The sequence below is a fragment of the Schistocerca cancellata genome, chromosome 1 (assembly GCF_023864275.1).
Source record: "Schistocerca cancellata isolate TAMUIC-IGC-003103 chromosome 1, iqSchCanc2.1, whole genome shotgun sequence".
Lineage (NCBI taxonomy): Eukaryota > Metazoa > Arthropoda > Insecta > Orthoptera > Acrididae > Schistocerca > Schistocerca cancellata.
The window spans coordinates 535,256,017-535,277,902 of record NC_064626.1 but is presented as its reverse complement, the minus strand read 5'-3'; the positions used below and the strand labels follow the sequence as shown (position 1 = coordinate 535,277,902).

Here is a 21,886-nt window from a genome sequence, read left to right as displayed (position 1 = left end):
TTAATGTGCTCTGCTGCAATTTCGAAATCATATATCATGAGTGTTATATAATCATTAATGATTGGTATTCTATTTTCACACCATTCTTCATACATCTAATCCTCAGAGGTCTGAACAGGGACCCAGTTTTTAATGCCTTTTATACCTCTGTGTAGCTTTCTCCAGTTCATAACTGGACAGGAGTGGTGATGGTCCACCCACTATCCAACTCATACGTTGATCTTGAAGGGCCCAGAGCAGCTGGAATCACATTTTAAACTTCTTAGTAGTCACGATTACCCTCATTATTGCCAGCAATTATTCATCAGCTCTAGTTTCAGCATGACTGTTAAACATACAACAGTTGATGGAACCAAACTATTAGTAAATCCAGCAAAATTTATACACCTTTTCAGCCTCTTAGCATGCAGTGTTACAGTTTTTACATTAGGACTTTCAGCTATTATTATTATTATTATTATTATTATTATTATTATTCTTTCTTTTCTCAGATGTAATGTCTGGTCAAAAATAAAAGTGACACGGACCTTGATCAAGCGTGACTTCCTTTTAACTGTACGGTATATGTTACATTGCATTTAGGAACTTTTGGGTAATTGAATATGTATCAATAATTACAGATTACTGTAGTTGTATATATAAGTTTGGATGTAGCTGTATTGCGTTGATGTACTGGTGGATATTGTGTGGTATGACTCCTGTAGTTGATAGTGTAATTGGTATAATGTCAAATTTATCCTGATGCCAGATGTCCTTGACTTCCTCAGCCAGTTGGATGTATTTTTCAATTTTTTCTCCTGTTTTCTTCTGTATATTTGTTGTATTGGGTATGGATATTTCGATTAGTTGTGTTAATTTTTTCTTTTTATTGGTGAGTATGATGTCAGGTTTGTTATGTGGTGTTGTTTTATCTGTTATAATCGTTCTGTTCCAGTATAATTTGTATTCATCATTCTCCAGTACGTTTTGTGGTGCATACTTGTATGTGGGAACGTGTTGTTTTATTAGTTTATGTTGTATGGCAAGTTGTTGATGTATTATTTTTGCTACATTGTCATGTCTTCTGGGGTATTCTGTATTTGCTAGTATTGTACATCCACTTGTGATGTGATCTACTGTTTCTATTTGTTGTTTGCAAAGTCTGCATTTATCTGTAGTGGTATTGGGATCTCTAATAATATGCTTGCTGTAATATCTGGTGTTTATTGTTTGATCCTGTATTGCAATCATGAATCCCTCCGTCTCACTGTATATATTGCCTTTTCTTAGCCATGTGTTGGATGCGACTTGATCGACGTGTGGCTGTGTTAGATGATACAGGTGCTTGCCATGTAGTGTTTTCTTTTTCCAATTAACTTTCTTATTATTATTATTATTATTATTAGTAGTAGTAGTAGTAGTAGTATTGTCATTCTTGTTGTTTTGTTCTTGTTACTATTATTAATCATCATCATCATCTTTTAGGTTGGAGGTGACCTTCTGGTTGGTGGCACTGTGCATTGCATCAGTGCCGCTACTGCTGTGCACCGACATTGTAGTAGGTGCCATTTGCTCGGTGCTGGTCATCACATTCCTGCTCTGGCTGTGAGATGAACCACAACCACTAGACAGTCAGCTCACCAGCATCTGTCTCCTGCCTGGTACCTGCTTTCATACCCACCGTTGCTACCAGCATCGACATGTCCATGAAGTTTTGGTGAAAATTGTCTGTCAGCTGAGACTTTGATAATTGTGAAGTGTACTCATGACAAAAGTAATGCTTGTATTTTGCCCATCTGTATTGTAATGTATTCTTAATGGCTCCAGTACAACCTGTTTTACATCCTTAATATGTGAAAGCTTGCAATTTATTGTTGCCCAAACATTTTAATTGAAGGCCAGTGTCATACATGCACAACAGTTCTCACACTAGGGAGGAAGTTGGCTTATAGCAACTTGTGTGTAGCTGACTGTGATTAGCAGATCTAACAATAGTAATATTCCAGCCACTAAAAAGTGGTACAAGGAACTGAGTATTCGACTGTGAAGTAAACAGTGCCAGTTTATGACATCGAAAAAGATAATGAGGCGGATGTGTGCACCTGATGAATGAAACAACTTAGTTCCTTATGTTTCATCATTGCATGCCATGTTAAAGTCGGTCTTAAGCCTCAGTACGGATGTTTCACAATCTGCTAGTTTGTAAACCGCACAGAAGCTCTCAAAGTCTCTCAGACAAATGCTTAAGACTGAATTTTTAATGTGGTTTGAAACCATGCATCAAGCTGTTTCACGTTATCACACTTTACCAATCTCTGTCCTTGGAGTGGGAGCCTGTTTCAACCACTAGGTCTCTGCTACATACAAATAATACTTCAGGTATTTGTCTTGAATTTCTTTATTACTTGGTTGCAACCCCCATGGGCAGCTCCTATTCCAAAAATTGTAAAATTTTATTTGGAAGGTGACAAATAGCAGTTTGGGTATCATATGGTGAGAAAGGTTGTGATACTGTTGCACAGTCTCTGCCATGAAACACAGTTTGTTTGTGTTGAGTGTTGTGTGTGCAAGGCATTTTAGTGTCGGTGAGAATACTTGGGACTGCATTTAGCTTCAATGTTCTGTGATAGCTAACTGTTAGAATTGTTGTAAAAGGATACAGATTGTTTTAGAATATAGTACCGAATCTTGTATTATGTGAAAAGGTGCTGTAACTAATAGGCTATTTAGTGACTGTACTGACCCTTCTTAGCTGTTTATCACCTCTCATCAACAACTACTGCTGACAGCTTTCCTTCTCCCCCTTACCCATTCATACTAGTGTATCAACCACGAGCTTGACCATGGCCCCTGCTCTGTTTCTCTCTCCCTCATAAGTAACTTTTTCTCTCGCTTAACACCAGTGAATTTACTGTCATTGTGTACTGCTGTAACAGCTTTTGTCGCTTATCTTACCTCTACCACGTTTCTGGTCCAGTTTTGATGGGACCACACATTCTTGCTTTTCCTATCCAGTACAAGGGATCTTAGGTCCTGTTCTGAACGCAGTTTGCTCAATTCCTCACAGACCCACATTGTATTCTGACTGAATAAAAACCTTCCTTTTTAGCTGAGACTTGTCCACAACATTTAGTACTGGTTCTTTAAACTGATACTGTCAGTTATCAATACATTATCCCCAATGTGCAATACGTTCAGTTATCCTTTGTCTACAGAAGAACATTTTACAGGCATGCTTATTATGACAATTGAAGCCTGTGCACGAATAATGCTGTATGGCACATTTTGCAGTTTTTAGAAATCGACAAATACCCAAGAGAATTATTGCAATATAATAATGTAACAGCAGGTATGTATTGTTTGTGCATATAGTGTGTTGAAAAAACTTGGTTGTACTTTTTAAAATTGTGCTAAGCATAGTTTTTTTAAATAAGTTAGTATTAAAATGGAAAAAGGCTGTTAAGTAATGGATATACAGCATTATTCCAGATCACTCTGTACTCTGCTGTAATGATAAGGTTGTCTATAATCCACAAGTTGTAAATAAGAAACAAAACACAAAATCATATATATTGTAAAATGATTACTTTGAGCTTAAAAAAGTAATAGAACATGACTTTGTTATCAAGTTGAAACACAAATCTGGTATATTAAATTCTTTGTCACACTACAGGTTTTGCAAAAACGCTTATATTTTCGTTTCATATATTTCATCATGCCCAATAAATCCCTTTTCTTGCCCTTATGAAGTTTCGGTGCCCCACTGTAGAGCAACTGAAAACCATAAGGCAACGGAAAATTTTCTACCTGATGTTCACAGCCATGTTTTGCAGCATAATGCCTTTCCCATGGGTGAAGCATGTTGTGACTACGGCGCACACTTATGCCTCAAAGAAACGTCACTATACAACTTCAACCAGAGTACATCAATAATTTTGAAAGCTGGTGGTTTTTGAAAACCAAAGCAATGGGTCCTGTGTCCTTGAAGTGTTCCATCATCACCTCCTGAATGGTCAGTTTTGAATGATAGAAAAAGGCCTCAGCCACAATTCTGAAGGAACCATAACTTTGAACACTTTCTTTACTTTCTCAGTCAATGTAGTATTCTGGACACAAGGAAGGGAAATTAAGACTGAACATAAAAACTTTTGACCTATTTTTGTGAAGTACTTGCATCTGATCAGGTAGAAATAAAGTGCTAAAACTGTTCCGTTACTGCTCTGCCCAACACAGCGGTCAGACCTTACATTCAATTTGCGTTCCATACCTTCTTCAAGTGATTTGTAATTGAAGTCACAATTTTAAGGGGACAGGAAACTATATCGGCTGAACCTCTCCTTGCAGTGTATTCATCCCACAACTTTACTGTAATGTATCCAGTACCAAAGTCATGAACCGTGAAATTATACGACGACAGCTGCCTCTCCTAGAATACCGTGCAATGCATCAATGTAGGATACAGTAAAACTTGTTGTACATCAGTACATATTACTTGTATACTGTTATTCCTCTTAGCCATTTCCATGACATTTTTAGTGCTTTGTATCCTTGGTCTTGCATGATGCAACTGATTCTCAAGTTCCATGTTGTACAATTCTATTTCATCAGAAGCTGCGATCATTTTGTGGAACAACAAATCATACTGGCTGCAAGTACTTGACCTAGGTGATCCGAAACGCAAATTATAATCTGTTTGAAACGCATTTGTAGTATGACTTGCTTATTGATTTATCAGGAAACTATTCGCTAAATAATGGATACATTGTACAGAGGTTGATATCAGGGTTTAGACTTCTTTTGAAGTTTCATTCTTGCTGTAACGGCTCAGCTGCTCTGGGAACCTCGAAATGAGTTCCCGAATCAGAGCCCTGTCACTATTTGATATGGTGTGTGACCTACTGAAATGTTTTCGTTGACCATCTTTATGAGTGGTCACTCCACCTTTTAGTTTAACCTGAAGTACCTGTGTTCATAGCAGGGTGATACAGAATATGTCAAGCAATGTTTTATGGCACCCTTATTTTAACTGGACTTTGTGATTCCGTGAAGTATCGTCTGTCGTACCTTTCTTTTGTCTGTCTGGCATGCCTATTTCCACAAATTATATCAAGTAAATTGTCTGCTCGTCGTACATCAAGGCATGATATGCATCGTAAAGTTTTAACCTAATTTCCAGTTTTACTTCCTTGTATCCTTCTTTTGAGCACGCTTCTGCATTGCATACAAGATCCTGAATCATGCAAACAATCAGTATTACTACCTAATATTCAACTGAATTATATTTCATATTCCATTTTATTAATATAGAAGTGCTCAGATTGTGTAATATATTTCATTCTTCACAGTGAATGATGACAGCCAAAAAAGTTTGAGGATAAAGATTTATTAAAATTCTTGACCACAGTTTCGGTATATCTAAATATACCTTCATCAGAAGTAAAATACCCTAAAATCACATCGTGCAATGGAGATTCATAAAACATTTGTGCCAAAGGCATCTTCAGTGGTTAAAACATCATCTCCATTTATACAACATAATTATGGATAGAGGGTCGATGCGAACACAGCTTAGCATCAGTACTTTGCCTATGAACTAGCTAGTGTGTACAGACAACGTCAGCTACTCTGACTCCAAATGTAGTGGCAACCTCTGCCACCGAATGTAACAGCAACACCAAATGTAGCAGGAAGGGGTAGAAGGCACCGTATTAAGACTCGTCCAAGCTTCCCAAGTGATTTATTGTTTCCAGCTACAGTGCCGCATTCCCCTTGGACTGTGTCACCAGGTCCCACAATGCTGAGGTCACCACTGCACTGTCTGCAAAACAGCTAAGCACGGAATGGCTTCCTCAGTTACCCACGCATCGCCCCGCTGTGTGTCGGTCTTGTATGGCTGTGGAGTTGCACCAACGTCAGAATGCACTGGTAGCCGACTCAGCGGCCTTCACCTCTCCAACCTCACCACTGCCCGAAGCAAGGTGACCCGTGGCCTGCTGCCTTGCCAGCATGGCTAAGAATGCGGCGACAATGTAACCTGATATCTGGTAGCTGAACATGCGTCCCTCGCCCTGGATGTCTCCAGTGTGTGTTGGGAATCAAGACGACTGCCCACAGTAGCAAGCCATGGAGTGGCCCGTCGCTGGCTGGCTATGGACCCTGCGTCAGCCTCAGAGAGTCGAAACAGTAACCCACCGTGGACTGGAACACTGGCACCCCATCTGGTGCTGCGTGTAGTCGGTGGTATGACACTTTCTGCCATCCAGAAGAGCTGTCACACTTGAATGCTTTGTTAATGAACTGACACCTATTTGCATGCAGCTGTGCACCCCTGTTTTGCTAAACACACCACTTCACGTCACGTACTCATAACACTTAGATTGGCCAGTAGGCCCCTTCTGCCTGTGACTTGCACCATGCAAACTGCTGTGTGTGGTTCTACAACCCTGTGGCCTCTATTTTACTTCTCAACTTCTAACATTCTGCATGGTGTCTGTTGTTCTATATCGTGTCTCCCTACCACTTTCGCGCAACGACGCTCTGAGTGTGTTTTTTAGGGAATTGACTAGTTTGAACCTGGGACCTGTTGCTGGTAAGGAGACGCCAGACCACACATGACATGTAGAATTCAGAAGAGTTGAGTGAGACTAGCGATGATATAACCGAATACTTAATGATTTCAGCGTCAGCTCCACTGCACTCCCTGTAAAAGAATCTTAATACTAACTAAATTTAGTGGAAGGGGTTCAAGGCTTTCCTATTTTTAGTTAGCTGGTAAAATAACGTCGAAAAAGCAGTTAAGTTTACTATTAGAAATTTTATTCTACTCACAAAACATTGTTTATAAATCGCACTATTGATAAAAGGAAATGTTTTAATACAGGATGATAAAAACCAACTGCGTTCAACAAAAATGTGAACTAATATTCCCTGAATGGGTTTCCAAGTTCTACAATGGATCGAAGAATGACCTATGCCATATCACATCTATAATCTAGGTTTAAATTAAGTTTCACAAGAGGGAAAACTATCAAAATGGTCTACAGTGACCCTCAATTATCTTTAATTACTTATCTAACTTGTCGTAAATTACAGTGGCTGATGTGGCTTCTCAATAACTATATAACAGAAAAATCATCGCATTTCAGATTTTTACTTCAAGTGGCAAATGTGAACACCATGAGCTTTAATTGACGATCGACACTAGTATTACGCAAAAAGAGGGTGTAACTGATGAGACTTCTGCAATTCTGAGTGAAGCTTTATGCGCTGTTATGCGGCATCACAAGCGTTCATTACCTTGTCGGTGTTCGTCAGGGGGCGGTGGGCAGCACAACTCCGCTCACCTCGCCGTCTCGGAAGCAACTCTCCCCTAACTTCTCCTTACTTCAATTTACTGAAGTTGATTTAAAAAAAAACTATCTGGCTGTGTTTTCATCTGACCAATCAGGGTCTCAATGTTAACTTTAAGCTCCGCCTACAAAAATTCTGTCTATCCAATGATAAACGTTATACTTTTCGTGGTGGGGCAATGTTTTTAAAGTTTGCAACGTAACAGAGACGCGAAAAAGTCTCACGCTAAAACTTGCAGCTGGTGTGGTCCTTTTAGCGTTATCGTAAGATCTATATTGTTCTTCTGGAGGGCTCTATCTTTTAACATGGGCTGGGGGGTGGTCCTGACGTAACAGAGACGCGAAAACGTCTCACGCTAAAACTTGCAGCTGGTTTGGTCCTTTTAGTGTTATCGTAAGATCTATACTGTTCTTCTGGAGGGCTCTAGGTTTTAACATGGGCTGGGGGGTGGTCCTAGCGGTTAGCTGGCGACGTGGGTGTCCGTCCCTTATCGTATGGCCTTCTACCTTAACACAGTTCTGCTCTCGGCTTCTGTTCTCGTTTCTCCCCTCGGAACTGCGTCTGTCTCACGGTGGGAAGGTATGACATGCTTTTAGGCATTCTTGTGTTAGTCTGTGGTATTCCATTTGCTCACTCGTTACTCGTATTACTTTGGTTAATTTAATGTCACGATTTATTCGGATCTATGTGACATACTACTGGAATTGCTTATCATGTCAGGGTTTTCATGGAAGGTGTTGGATTTGCCTGACACCTTACAAACTGCTGGTGAGTGTAACTCACTGTAAACAGGCCCGCACCTGGCTGTAACTCTCACGCTCAGAAATAGTAAACCAAAACTGACTTTTCCTATCCTAAACGGTAGTGCCGCTACATAACTTTCAATTTGGTTGGCCGTGTACACTTGCGGTATTGTGGCCATGTTGTGGGCTGTTTGGCTTCCCTGCCACTTAACACCTTTATCTATTTGCTCCGCATTTCTCATGTGCCCAATGTTTAATGCGTAACTGGCTCACTCCGTATCAGTAGTCATATTTACTACCTTCACCAGTTTAGATAACTTTGTTTACCCAGTGGCTTCCCTTAGCTCTACGCACTCTCTTTTAATTTTAATTTCTGTGTGTGCATAGTCAGGCACCACTGTGTCTTCCTAAGAAATCTCGTCCTAGTAAGCAATCAAACTATAGAGCCATGTTCTGACACTCGACTCCTTTTCACATTCGCCAGACTCAGCAAAAACACTCTCTGAGTGCTTTAGCGTCACTAGAATAAATCAGTGGGGAAGGGGTGGACCCTTATTCTTCGACAGAGCACATCGGTGTTTACCTGTACAAAATTGCTTCATTTACCGCATTACTGTCAATGAAGCACAATGTGAATGACTTCGCGCACGCCAGAAATGTCGTACATAAGTTGCTTTCACTCAAAATACACAAAGAATTTTCTTTACTCGTTAATACAACCTTTCGTTGTGTCCCGATAGGGAGTGAGATTGACACGAATTGGGTTCAGGAATCTTACCTCAGTCCATCTTCTCGAAGAGCAGTAGTAGGCGCGGACAGCTTCTGCAACTCCGACAGCTAGAAGGAGCAAGCTAATGCAAAGGTGCACTATACGGACCTCAGTGAGGTGTGATTACTGCTGCAGGGTAGAATTCATAAGAGCCCTTATAGTTTGATAACTGAGAATCCCTACTGGCACTACTTACTGTCAGTTGAATCTCTTACTCTGGAATCTATCTCTCTGGCTGTTGCGGAGCTGAGGCTAGCGAATCGTACTAAGTTCCCACTTCTGCCGTAGAACGACACGGAGCATGCGTCGTTATACTCAGCAGATCTCGACTGCCTATAAGGTCCTCCTGACCGCTTATTTATACTACCTTCGTGCATCACGGAAGGCTTCTAGAATGTTGTGTACCTCCTCCCTGGAGGCTGACCACGTGCTTGGTATATTTCCATCATCATGTGATGTGAGGAAAGCTACTTTGAAACCTGTTATGCCCTCAGCTACAGCGTCCAGCTAGTCATGTAACGATATTTGATCCCTGGCGCCGCTTCGTTGGCGTTGGCCCGTATCATCGACAAATACTGTCGCAATGCTTCCGTACCAGAGTGTACGAATAGCTGCCTCTCCCGCTGAATAAGTCCTAATACATTTAATTTGTACTCATCGCCGATTGAGATTGGCAACACCTCCCTCCCCCAGGGGAAATTTTATAAGCTCTATCCTCAGATGTTATAAAATTTCTGAAGCCTTGCTTTTAGTGCCAGTGGAGCATTACTCTTTTTTTATTAGCTTTATGCATATTTACAATATATATACCCATCGAAATACATTAACCTTGATATGACACGTAGAACCCATATGATTTTACAACATTCATCTCTTCTACATACGACAATAATTACCATTAATTTTTTTCACACCATTTCCTTCATACTCTTTCCATTTACATAATTCTTTTTATTTTTTACAATTAACATTATCTTTTATCTGTTCGCATACTTGGGAGTTCCACCATGGGGGTGGGTGCCCTTGACATTATGGACAAGGTCGGTGACTGTGTCTTCTCTGTCCTTGCTTTAGGTGAGTCTCTGAAACTAATAGTGGTTAATTCGTCTTCTGCATCCAGTTCAGGTTCGGATGCGCGTGTGTGCGTATGTCTTATAACCATCCGTTTTGGGCTCCTACTATTAACAGTGTTCGTTATACAAATATTTGCACAACACCTTCCACTCAGTGTGCACAACTGTTGTCCGCACTTACGACAGTACTTACAGTATATACATAAACAACAGGCAATAATAATTATAACTAGTGTTACAGATCCTTTATACCCCCACAGGGAATACGTACTCATTGACCAACCTTGAAAGGTGGTTCGCTGTTGATACTCGATTTCATCCTGCAGCTCGTGTATCTTATGTCCGGCTACTTTTAACTCGTCTAAGTGACGTACCATATGCTCTAATGGTAACATTACTGGTATGTCTGGTACTTTCCGCTTCTCCTCGTCTACTATACAGTAATCAACATCTATACTTAAAGGTGGGACTATATCCTTTTCACTAGTGTTAGTACCAATTATTCTTTCTGACTGTAACATTATCTGTGCACCATAGCCCTTACATTTACTCTTAAAACTTAACTTTCCAGTTCCTTTGATTATAAGATCTGAGGATGGCGGGTCATCACATAGGATCGTTAAACCTCCTTCGTTTGGGATCTGCGTCCAGATACTTTCGTTCAATATGGTACATTTCTGATTGCAGTCTTTCGGTATCTTGAATGAGCTTTTCACTCTGCAGCGGAGTGTGCGCTGATATGAAACTTCCTAGCAGATTAAAACTGTGTGCCGAAACGAGACTCTAACTCGGGACCTTTGCCTTTCGTGAGCAAGTTCTGTACCATCTGAGCTGCTCAAGCACGACTCAAGCTCTGTCCTCACGGCTTTACTTCTGTCAGTACCCCGTCTTCTACCTTCCAAACTACACAGAAGCTTTCCTGCGAACCTTGCAGAGCTAGCTGTGGCTGTGGCTAAGCCATGTCTCCACAATATCCATTCTTCCAGGAGTGCTAGTTCTGCAAGGTATGCAGGAGAGCGTCTGTGAAGTTTGGAAGGTAGGAGACAAAGTACTGACAGAACTAAAGCTGTGAGGACGGGGTGTGAGTCATACTTGGGTAGCTCAGATGGTAGATCACTTACCCGCCAAAGGCAAAGGTCCCGAGTTCGAGTCTCGGTCCGGCACTCAGTTTTAAACTGCCCGTAAGTTTCATTTCGGTATCTTGGTAATGGGTTGAAGCAGTCTGGCTTCACACCTCTCATGGTCGTAAGTCGACATTAATACAAAGTTCTGCTTACATATCTGGTGCTTTTCGGTTATTGTCTTACGTATTAGTTGGTCTCCTGCCATTTGTGCGTACTGTCTTTTTGTTTTGCCGATCATGATAAACTCTTTCTCCGGGATGATATACGTAAATAACCTCTTACTATTATCATATACTGCAGGTAAAGACCATATTTTATATACAGAGTACTCATTGCTATCCACTAGAGGAACATTTAAGACATAACTTAAGGTATTGCCGGCTAAGAATACATCTAGTTCTATTACGTGTAATAACTGATACCCATGGTCTTCAGTGAGTTCGATCGGAAACTTTTTGTCTCTTAATTCATTTTTAAATAGCCCTAAATATTTTACTACTTGAATGGGATTTATCAAGTGTGGTTCCAACAAATCTTTCTGGGCGTTTACTACTGCCGATATAAACAGATCGTATTCCCTTTCTAATTCATTGAACATGGTTGTCAACTGCAACAACTGTTCCGTAATTGTTACCAAAATTAACGCTAACTGTATTTTCCTATCCGTGCTATTCTCGAACTCTTTCATATGTTTGCTCAATTTACGTATTCCATTTTCGATAATCTCTTCGTTTTTAGTTATTGCATTTATGGTTCAAATGGCTCTGAGCACTATGGGACTCAACTGCTGTGGTCATAAGTCCCCTAGAACTTAGAACTACTTAAACCTAACTAACCTAAAGACACCACACACATCCATGCCCGAGGCAGGATTCGAAGCTGCGACCGTAGCGGTCGCGCGGTTCCAGACTGGAGCGCCCAGAACCGCTCGGCCACTCCGGCCGGCTATTGCATTTATGATTTGGTTAAACCCCATAATTGATGCCCTTACTATGGTAACTTGTTCTTTGGATAGCCTTAACAATTGTTTCTGTTGTTCCTCTAGAACATCTATCTTGGCTTTGAAAAATGATGCGTCTTGCTCGTCTAATGTGCCAAATAACACTTTACTTGTTTCACCTATAAAGTTCAAAATATCTCTTTTCGTACAGTTCGATTCATGTCGGGCTAATTGATCTATTAACTTCCTCATCCCCTGTATCTTCCCGCTATGCCAGCTTATGGTTTGGTCGCGTGCTCACATTCTACTGTATTCAGTTTCACTTTTTGTGATTTCGTTATGCAATTTGCCACTGCCCTGGTGGCTGTCTGATTCGTGCTTTCAAATTTAGCGTGCCATGCCTGTAGATTGAAGTAACTCACTATTCTCTATATCGTGCTGTAAAGGTGTACAGTCCCTTGATTGGCATAATAGATACCAGGTGTTGAATGGAATTTCTGCACCCGAACTTCCTTTGTAAGTATCGCGTCTCCCGTTACTCCGGCCACTGCGATGCTTCCGATTATCAATACTCTCCACATTATGTGTGCAGCCATCATCTGTAATTAAAAGAACTCTTTTAGTCTGTTGGCGTGTACTTTTACACACTTCTTCCCTTTCATTCTTATTATCACATTTGGTCCTTTTACATCTGCTACAGTGAATGGTCGTCACCGTTGACTATCGAGTTTCCTTGACCTTCCTCATCTTACACTTTCGTCAAATAAGAGTACTTGATCGTGCTTTCTGAATACTTTTGGGTTTTGTGTCTTATCGTACTGCTCTTTGCTTTGTTCTTTGCGTCGCTGTGTGTTAACCCTGGCCTCTTGATGCTATGACAGCATCCTTTGCCGCACTTCTGTTGCATAGTCATCGTAATTATGCACTATAAATGGTTCAAATGGCTCTGAGCACTATGGGACTTAACTTCTGAGGTCATTAGTCCCCTAGAACTTAGAACTAGTTAAACCTAACTAATCTAAGGACATCACACATATCCATACCCGAGGCAGGATTCGAACCTGCGACCTAGCGGTCGCGCCGTTCCAGACTGTAGCGCCTAGAACCGCTCGGCCACTCCGGCCGGCATACACTACATTTTCGGTTTTTTTTCCGGCAATATTCCCGGAATGTTGCATTTTCTTCCGAAAAAGAATTCGAACGGTGAGTATCCCGTTGTACTGTGTGGTGTCGTGTTGAATATGAAGGTCGCAAATGGCAGCCAAGTATCCCAACCTGCCTGATTCTTAGCTATGAAATTTCTTAGCATTTCTGTTAGTGTACGATGTGTAAGTTCTGGAGCCCCATTCGTTTGAAGGTGGCAACTTGTTGTTTGTACTCTCTCAATCTTTAACAGTTTGCATACCCTTTTCATTGTCTCACTTAAAAAGTTACTTTTCATGTCGCTTAATAAGGATGTTGGTATACCGAAATTCAAAATTACACTTTCCACTAATTTGCTTGCCACTGTATCTGCGTCTTGCCGTTCTATTGGTTCTGCTAAGACAAACTTCGTTAGGGTATCTTGAAATGTCAGAATTTATCGGTTTCCTGAATTTGATTGTCATCGGCACTACTACGTCAATGGCACAATTCTCGAAAATAAACTCTGGCGTCGGGGTTATTTCCAACGGTTGTTTAGTCTTTGCTTCTGTAATTTTATTTTTCTGACAACTTTCGCAAGAAAGTTTGAATTTTTCAATCTCGGCCTTCATTCCAGGGCAACTACTGTATTGTTTCACTCGTACATATGTTCGACCCAATCCTTGATGTCCCCATATTGGTGACTCGTGCATTTGTTTTAAGATATCCCAGTTTTTCTTCTTGGCTTAAAGTGATCTCCGTGTCACTCGGTGCGGTGCAGCTTGCGCTGTTTCTTCAATGCCTTGGGTGTCCTCTAACGTCTCTCTGGTCGTAATCTGTGCTTCTCCCGGGGTTTCGTCTTCTGTCTCTGTCTTTCCTTCTCGTACACTCCTAATTCGTGATAACGCGTCTGCCACTTATTGTGTTTTCCCTCTTTGTACAATATTTGGTAATCATATTCTTCTAGTTTTAGCCAGTACTTCATTAATCTGGTGATGGGTCTGATATACTGCCTAGCCATACAAGAGGCTTATGGTCACTAACGATTTTAAATTGTCTACCAAGTACATATGGCCTGAAATACTTTACAGCCCATACAATCGCGAGTAATTCTCTTTCTACTGTGCTGTAATTCTGTTCTGCTTTATTTAGCGTTCGTGAGATGAAAGCTACTGGTAGATCCTTCTCTATTTGTCCTTGATGTAGATACGCTGTAACAGCATGATTGCTGGCGTTCTCAGTTATTATAAATTCTTTATCAAAATCCGGGTACTCTAAATCGGCGGGCGAATCAATTTTTCTTTTAACTGCTGGAATACCTCCTCTTGGCTTGATCCCCACTCGTATGGAATTTCCTTCTTTTATAGATCATGTAGTGGTTTTCCCATTTTACTAAAATTCTTTATAAAACGTTTGTAATACCCAGTGAGTGCCAGAATAGATTTTAACAGCTCTGTTGTTTTTGGTTGCGGATAATTCTTTATGGCTTTTATCTTTGTAGGATCTGGTTGTAGTCCAGATTCGGTTAGGACATGCCCCAGAAAAGCTACCTCCTTTCTTAGGAATTCATATTTGTTTACTTACAACTTCAAATTTCCTTGTCTTAGCTGTTCAAATACTTTTTCTTGGTTTGCATTATGTTCTTCTAACGATGCACCCACCACTACTATATCATCAAGATAGATGAAAACTCGGTTGCCTTGTACTCCACTGAGTACCGTATTCATTAATCTCTGGAATGTTGATGGCGCGGTTTTTAGTCCCATGGTTATTTTATTGTATTCATAACAGCCTGAGGGCGTGCTAAAGGTGGTTTTCTCTCGATCTTCCTCATTTATCAGTACTTGATAGTATCCTTTCGCTAGAGCTAGCGTGGAAAAATACTTTGCTTTTCCCAAGCTGTCTAGTATTTCGGCAGTTCTGGGAAGGGAATAGACCATATTTAAAGAAATATCGTTCAGTTTCCTGTAATCTGTTACGATTCGCCATTTCTGCCGACCATTGGCATCTGGCTTCTTGGGCAATAATAGTATTGGAAAATTCCAAGGACTAGTACTAGGGGGTATTATTCCATCAGCTAACATTCCGTGTATTTCTTTTTGTAATGCTTCTTGCTGTGCCTGCGGTATTCAATACTATCTTTGGTTTATCACTATTCCTTTTGCTTCCGCTATTAATGGTATCTTATATTTTACTACTGTCGTATGAGTTAACACATTTCCCGGTAAGTAAAATACATCGTTATAAGCATCATCCGTTCGAGAGCCTGCTCTTCGTCACTGTTTAAATGTGTTGTTCACATATTTTCCCTTAACATGCTGAGCCTTGACTTAGTTACGTTTTTTGTTCTTGCGGATGCTTGTCTAATTCTATAACTACTCGGAGGTGGCATTTCCTCTGCAAACACTTCCGGAATCTCGAAGTTTATCTCTTTTTTTCGCGAGTGTTTACCACACTGGTAATACAAGTTCCCTTGTGGACCATTACTGTGGCTTCGGGGATAATCAAGCCCCGCCGTACTTCTTGTTTCGCAATTATTCCTTCCTTACCACTTATTTTTGATACTTGCACTTTTACGATTTTTTCCTCTCTGGCACCGACTGTGGTTTTGTTTACTGCTAGCCCCTGCTGGCCTCGTTCCTCATATTTCGAATGTGGTACTGGTTGCCCTTTTCTGGCCGTTAGTACCCAATTTTCTCGGGGAAACCTATGTTCTTCCGTTTTTTCTTTGACCTTTTGTCCTTTGATTCCTAAATCTTCAACTGGTTTCTGCTGACAAGCTACCTTCCGTTGTAGTTCTTCCATCTGCTTGTTGGCAGCGTCTAATTCATTCTCTACGCAATACACTTTCGTTTTCAAGTAACGGTTTTCCTCTTTTATTCTAGCATCCTACCGTTTTATATCCTCATACTTCTTACGTTCCGTATCTAATTTTACTTTCAACGTGTAACATTCTTTCGATAGCTATGAGATTCCCTCTCAGTTTCTTGCTATGTTTACATCGGGCGTGCGCCCTTCACCATGCGTGGCCTGCTTGGTCGCTAACGGGGCTGTTCCCGTTTGGTCTTGTGATGTTACTGCAGCGTAACTTGTCCGCTTGCTGTTTATTATACGACCTGGCTTCGATAACACTGTCTCTTCGGTGGCCTCCTTTAACGCCAGCCATTCACCTCGTACTTTGAAGCGCCTCTGTGCGTAATGTAGCACTACTCGGTGTTTCTCTAGGAAATCCCTTCCTAGCAACCCTTAGAATGGCAAATCCATTTGTGTCCCTACCACTTGGAAATTGTGGTAATACTCCGTACCTTTTTCCGTCTGTAGTCTTATCCTAATCCATCCTTCGGTTGTGATTTCTTCATTAGCGATACTTTTATCGTCACAGCTTTTCTCGTGTCTATTCTCTTCTGTTTTAATGCTTCCTCTTTAATTAAACCTAAGTAAGCACTGCTATCCACTAATAGCCCTATTCTGTTTTCTGTTGTGTCATGGCTAATCATTTGTACGTAGTCATTCTTTCCAATGCAGTCTGCTGTACGTACTATGCCTGTCGCAACGTAATGGGACTGCTGCATTGCGTTTGCGGCTCGTTTCCCGGCTTCCTTTGTTGCCGTATATTTGCCGTATATTTGCCCAACGACTTTTGTTACAATCGCTGGCATGTGAAGGAAGTTGCCGGTTTCGCTCTATTCCATGGAGGGGAATGTCCGGTCAGGTTACATTTCGAGCACCGTACAGGTGATGGACATTCTCCGCGTGACCCATTCCCGTGGAATTTGCTAGCATCTGTTCTTTCTACTGGTAACCTGGCTCTCATCATGTTTTGTTTTCTCGAAGAGTAGAAGTAGGCGAGGGCAGCTTCTGCAACCCCGACAGCTAGAAGGAGCAAGCTAATGCTAAGGTGCAGGATACGGAACTACGTGAGGAGTGATTACTACTGCATGGTAAAATTCATAAGAGCCCTTATAGTTTGATAACTGAGAATCCCTATTGGCACTATCTTGCACTACTTTCTGTCAGTTGAATCTCTTACTGTAGAATCTACCTCCCTGGTTGTTGCAGAGCTGAGGCTAGCGAATCGTACTATGTTCCCACTTCTGCCGTAGAACGACACAGAGTTTGAGTCGTTATACTCAGCAGATCTCGACTCCCTATAGAGTCCTCCTGACCCCCTATTTATACTACCTTCGTGCGTCAGGGAAAGCTTCTAGAATGTTCTATACCTCCTCCCGGGAGGCTGACCACGTGCTAGGTATATTTCCATCATCGTGTGATGTGAGAAAGCTACTGCGATCCCTGTTATGTATTTGGCTACAGCGGTCAGCTAGTCACATAACGTTATTTGTCGCCTGGCGTCGCTTCATCGGCGCTGGCCCGTATCATCGACAAATACTGTCGCAATGCTTCTATACTGGAGTGTACGCCTAGCTGCCTCTCCCGCTGAATAAGTCCTAATACATTTAATTTGTACTCGTCGCTGATTTAGATTGGCAACAAGGAGTCTTCCTGACACCAGTGTGAACAGATACGGGTGTCCACACTGCCCCGGTCGCAAGATTGGAACGTGGGCTCTGCTGGGTGTGAGGAGGATGATTGGCGGGGGGGGGGGGAGACTGGGTGCACAGATGGTTCCTGATTACAGAAAAACGTCATTTATTTATCAATACATTGGTTGTTGGCCCTCTGGGCGAGCTATGCTTAGGCTTTTAATATTCTTTACGGCGAAGAAGGTGGCCGGTGGATGCTCACATGTGCTGCTGCTGTAGCTGCAACGGCGTAACTGCAATTCGGTACTCAGTAGCAGTGCTACAGCACTGCTGGGTCGTACCAAGGCAGCTGGAACCCCGCACTGTGGGTCTCTGTTGTGATCGCAGCTGGGGGCGTAGCAGCGGCAGCAGTGTGAAAGGTCAGTGCCCTGTTTGTCACCGTCCCTGGTGGTGACGGTATGGTGTAGGCGGACCGGGATCGCTGGGGGATGGCGACCTGCTTTACGACGGTGACCATTACGAGACTGCAATGACAGTGACGACTCTGAACTGGTGGCGTCACTGAATGACGCAGGCTCTCTCTCACTCCGACGCCTCACCATGCATGATGATTAGCATTTTGCCAGTCCTTAAATACAGCCTTCTCCCGCTGATGTTTCCAGTTCTTCCTCCCCAGTAGGTCGGTGGAATATTCTGATGTTGATCGGCTGACATAACTGACCCAATTACCACCTCAGTGTTTACACGCTGGCGTGTAGCGAGCTGCTTCTTGTTACACCCTCTACTGGTCGGTGACACAGTGTTCTCCTTCGCTCCGCCAACACATTTGCGTCAAGACACCATACCATTCAGCTCGAAAACAGAATGTATCATACATACGACTTCTGGCTCCCCACGTTCCTTCATATTTTAACTACCTTCATTGCTGTAGAACTCCGACCTTTAACTGGCATAATCCCTCTGGTGGCTAACTTTTTTATGGAGGATTTTGAGGAAAGAGCACTTCAATCTGCGGCTTGTAAACCAATTGTTTCTTTGGAGATACATCGATGATACTTTCATAGTGTGGCCCCACGGAGAAGAAAAGTTAATGAGGTTTTTTCATCATCTTAACTCCATCCACGAGAATATTCGATTTACTATGGAACTAGAGAAAGATGGTTGCTCTCCATTCCTGGATGTTTTGGCTAAACGGAAGAGTGATGGCTCGGTGGGACATTGTGTTTATTGTAAGCCCACTCACACTGATTTGTACTTGCATTCTTCAAGTTGCCGTCACCCATCCCAAACCATGAGTGTGCTTAAAACCCTTGAGCGTAGGGCACATACGGTGTCAGATGCAGAGCATTTGGCAAAGGAACTGGCACATTTAAGGACGCTGTTCAGGGACAATTGGTACTCAACCCAGAAAATTAACAGGGCCTTCTCAACTAAAGCCACGAACCCGGAAGTGGATAAAGAGGATAACACGCTAACCAAGTCCCTAGCTTTTCTTCCCATCGTTGGAAATATCTCCTTCGAAATAGCGAAGATTCTTAATCATTTTCATGTGAAAGTGGTTTTTCGTCCACTTTCTAAGATTTCGGATATGCTGGGATCAGTGAAGGATGATTTGTTACTGCGGAAGGCAGAAATTTATAAAATACCGTGTCAATGTGGTATGGCCTATATAGGACAGACAACACGTATAGTGGTAGAGCGTTGTACGGAACATCAACGTTGCACTTGCCTACTTCAACCCAGTAAGTCTGCAGTTGCAGAACATTGTATTTACAACGGACGTTTAATGGAGGATGACAAAACTTCGATTTTGGCGACAATAACAACCTTTTGGAACACCACTATCAAAAAATCAGTTGAAATACGCATTGCACAAAATCTAATGAACCGTGACAGTGGTTACCAACTGAATAACGCATGGAATCACGTCATCTCCGAAATTTGCTCGAGACGAAGACGCCAGAAGACTTCTATAGCTGCTGCTACTGACGGCAACTGAGTCTTGGAGTTCCACCAACAAGGGCGCTGCCGCTGGGCAGTGTGGTCCTTCTGTCTCAGTGACTTCTACACATGCGCGGCAGTACCATCAGCGCACTATTTAAGACGGAACGGAGAACATCTTCGTCAGTCCTCGTTCAGCTCACTTGAAGATGGCTGGCAGTTGTCCAACCAAAATATCATAGAATGAAGTTTACGATGACTGGCTGCAATCCCGAAATCTCTTTGAATAATCGCTCTAATCATTCGACCCTCCAATATATATTTACATAAACAAGTGAAAAGTACCTTAACAAAACGATGTTAGTTTGCAGTATGTGTTCTTCTTTTTGATGCAGTTCCAATGATAATATTGCAATATTTAAAGATATGACAGTTTATGACTAGTAGCACCATGGTACAGGATATACAGGGTGGTCAGAAAGAGTCTGAAAAGATTGTAAGGGAGTTGCAGGGTAGGTTGTGCTGAGAAATAACTCCTCATAAATATTCGGTATGTTGTGCCATTCCAGAGTTAATTAGAACCAAATGTATAGGAAATATTGGATGAAAATGGAAATTGTCAGGATGCGCCGTATTAAAACTTGTCTGAGGTTCCCAAGTGATTTATTATTTCCAGCGACAGTGCCCCTGTTCCTCTCAGTCTGTGTCACCGCGTTCCACAATGCTGAGGACACCACTTCGCAGACTGCGAAATGGCTCGGCGCAGAATGGCTGCCTCATCGCAGAATGGCTGCCTCAGCAACCTGTGCAACGCCCTGCTGTGTGTCGGCCTTGTACGGTCATGGAGTTATGATGACATCAGGATGCACCAGCAGTCAACTCAGTGGTCTCCGTCCCTGCCCCCTCAGCACCTCCTGCTGGGAGCTGCAAGGCAGCCCGTGGTGTGCTTCCTCGCTGGTGTGGCTAAGATTGAGGCGACAACAAGCGCCCGTGACCCGGTGTCCGAATCTGTGGCCCTCTCCTCGAGATGCCTCCGGCGTGTGTTGGGAGCCAACAAGACTGCCTGCAGTAGCAAGCTGTGGCATGGCCCGCCACTGGCTGGCTGCGGACCCTGCATTGGCCTCAGAAGGTCGAACCAGCAACCTGCCGTGGACTGGAACGCTGGTGCCCCATCTGCTGCTGCATGTAGCTGGTGATGTGACATGCCCCACCGTCCAGGAGAGTTGTCACACTTGAATATCTTATTAGTGAACTGGCGCCTATTTATACGCAGCTGTGTGCCTCTGTTATGCTAAGGCGCAGCTCCGAGTCATGTACTCATCACACCTGCGTTGGGCCAGTGGGCCCCTTCTGCCTGTAACTTGCGCCATGCACACTGCTCGGTTCACTCTTTTCAATGGGTCTACAGCCCTGTGGCCTCCATTCCACTTCGCAACTGCTGGTAGCATAACTTACTGTCAACAGGCCTGCACCTGGCTGTAACTTGTGCGCTCAGAAATATTGCACCGAAGCTAACGTTTTCCCATCTTAAAATCACAGCAGGCCACTACAATGTTGTTAGCCAAGAAAACTGGTGTGTGCACAAATTCAAGTGGACCACCAGAGACGGTGTTGTTGCTAAACGTGTTCTTAGTTTTGTTTCCCAAAACTGAACAAGAAAATGACACATAAATTAGAAGTGGGACAGTAGTATGGATTGAACCGGAACCAAAAGCTAATAAATCTCGTGGGCTATAGTCTATGCTATGAAAACAACTAATGCTAATTGTATCTGGTGTGCCGCTCGAATGTGTGTGTGCAATGGCCTGATTCGCTAGCTTCAATGCTGATTAACATAGAAATGGTGTAATTAATGTATTGAATATTTTTTTAACAATTAGCTCTCAGCACAACCTACCCTGCAAAGCCTTACAAGCTTTTCAGACTGTTTCTGACCACCCTGTATATACAACTATGATAAAAAGGTCATGCTGTTACGCGCACATACACACACATCAAATAAATACATAGGCTCATTCGGTGAACACTGTGTGTGTGGCAGGCTGTCAGTACCATTCCCACAAGTGACTCGTTTATCGTCATAACGTAACAAACTGATCCTCAGTTGCGACACAGTGTGCATCACGTTTTCTCGATTCAAAATTCACTTGGTGCACTGTATGTGGAACAGACAGAGAGACGTCATCACTATCACAGTTATACAGGTACTCAGAGTAATGGTGCACCATGCAATTCTTCATTATATGACGCACAGTTTTAGCCTGTCGAAGGGTTGCAACTGTGTCTTTACCTTGGACGTACATTTTTGAATGAAGACCAACCAACTCTTCAGTCTGTCACCCATTCGCCTAGTTTTCCAGG

The 21,886-nt window shown here is 42.4% G+C and overlaps 1 protein-coding gene across 1 annotated transcript in view; it reads left to right on the top strand.

Annotated features, from left to right (window-relative positions):
- LOC126188424 (putative fatty acyl-CoA reductase CG5065) overlaps positions 1-1,829 on the top strand; it is a 132,037-nt gene extending 130,208 nt beyond the window's left edge. Inside the window, exon 9 of the mRNA XM_049930058.1 lies at positions 1,465-1,829. Within this exon, the coding sequence (XP_049786015.1) occupies positions 1,465-1,588 (124 nt within the window). The 3' untranslated portion in view covers positions 1,589-1,829. The remainder of the gene's footprint in view (positions 1-1,464) is intronic.
- The last annotated feature ends 20,057 nt before the right edge of the window (positions 1,830-21,886 follow it).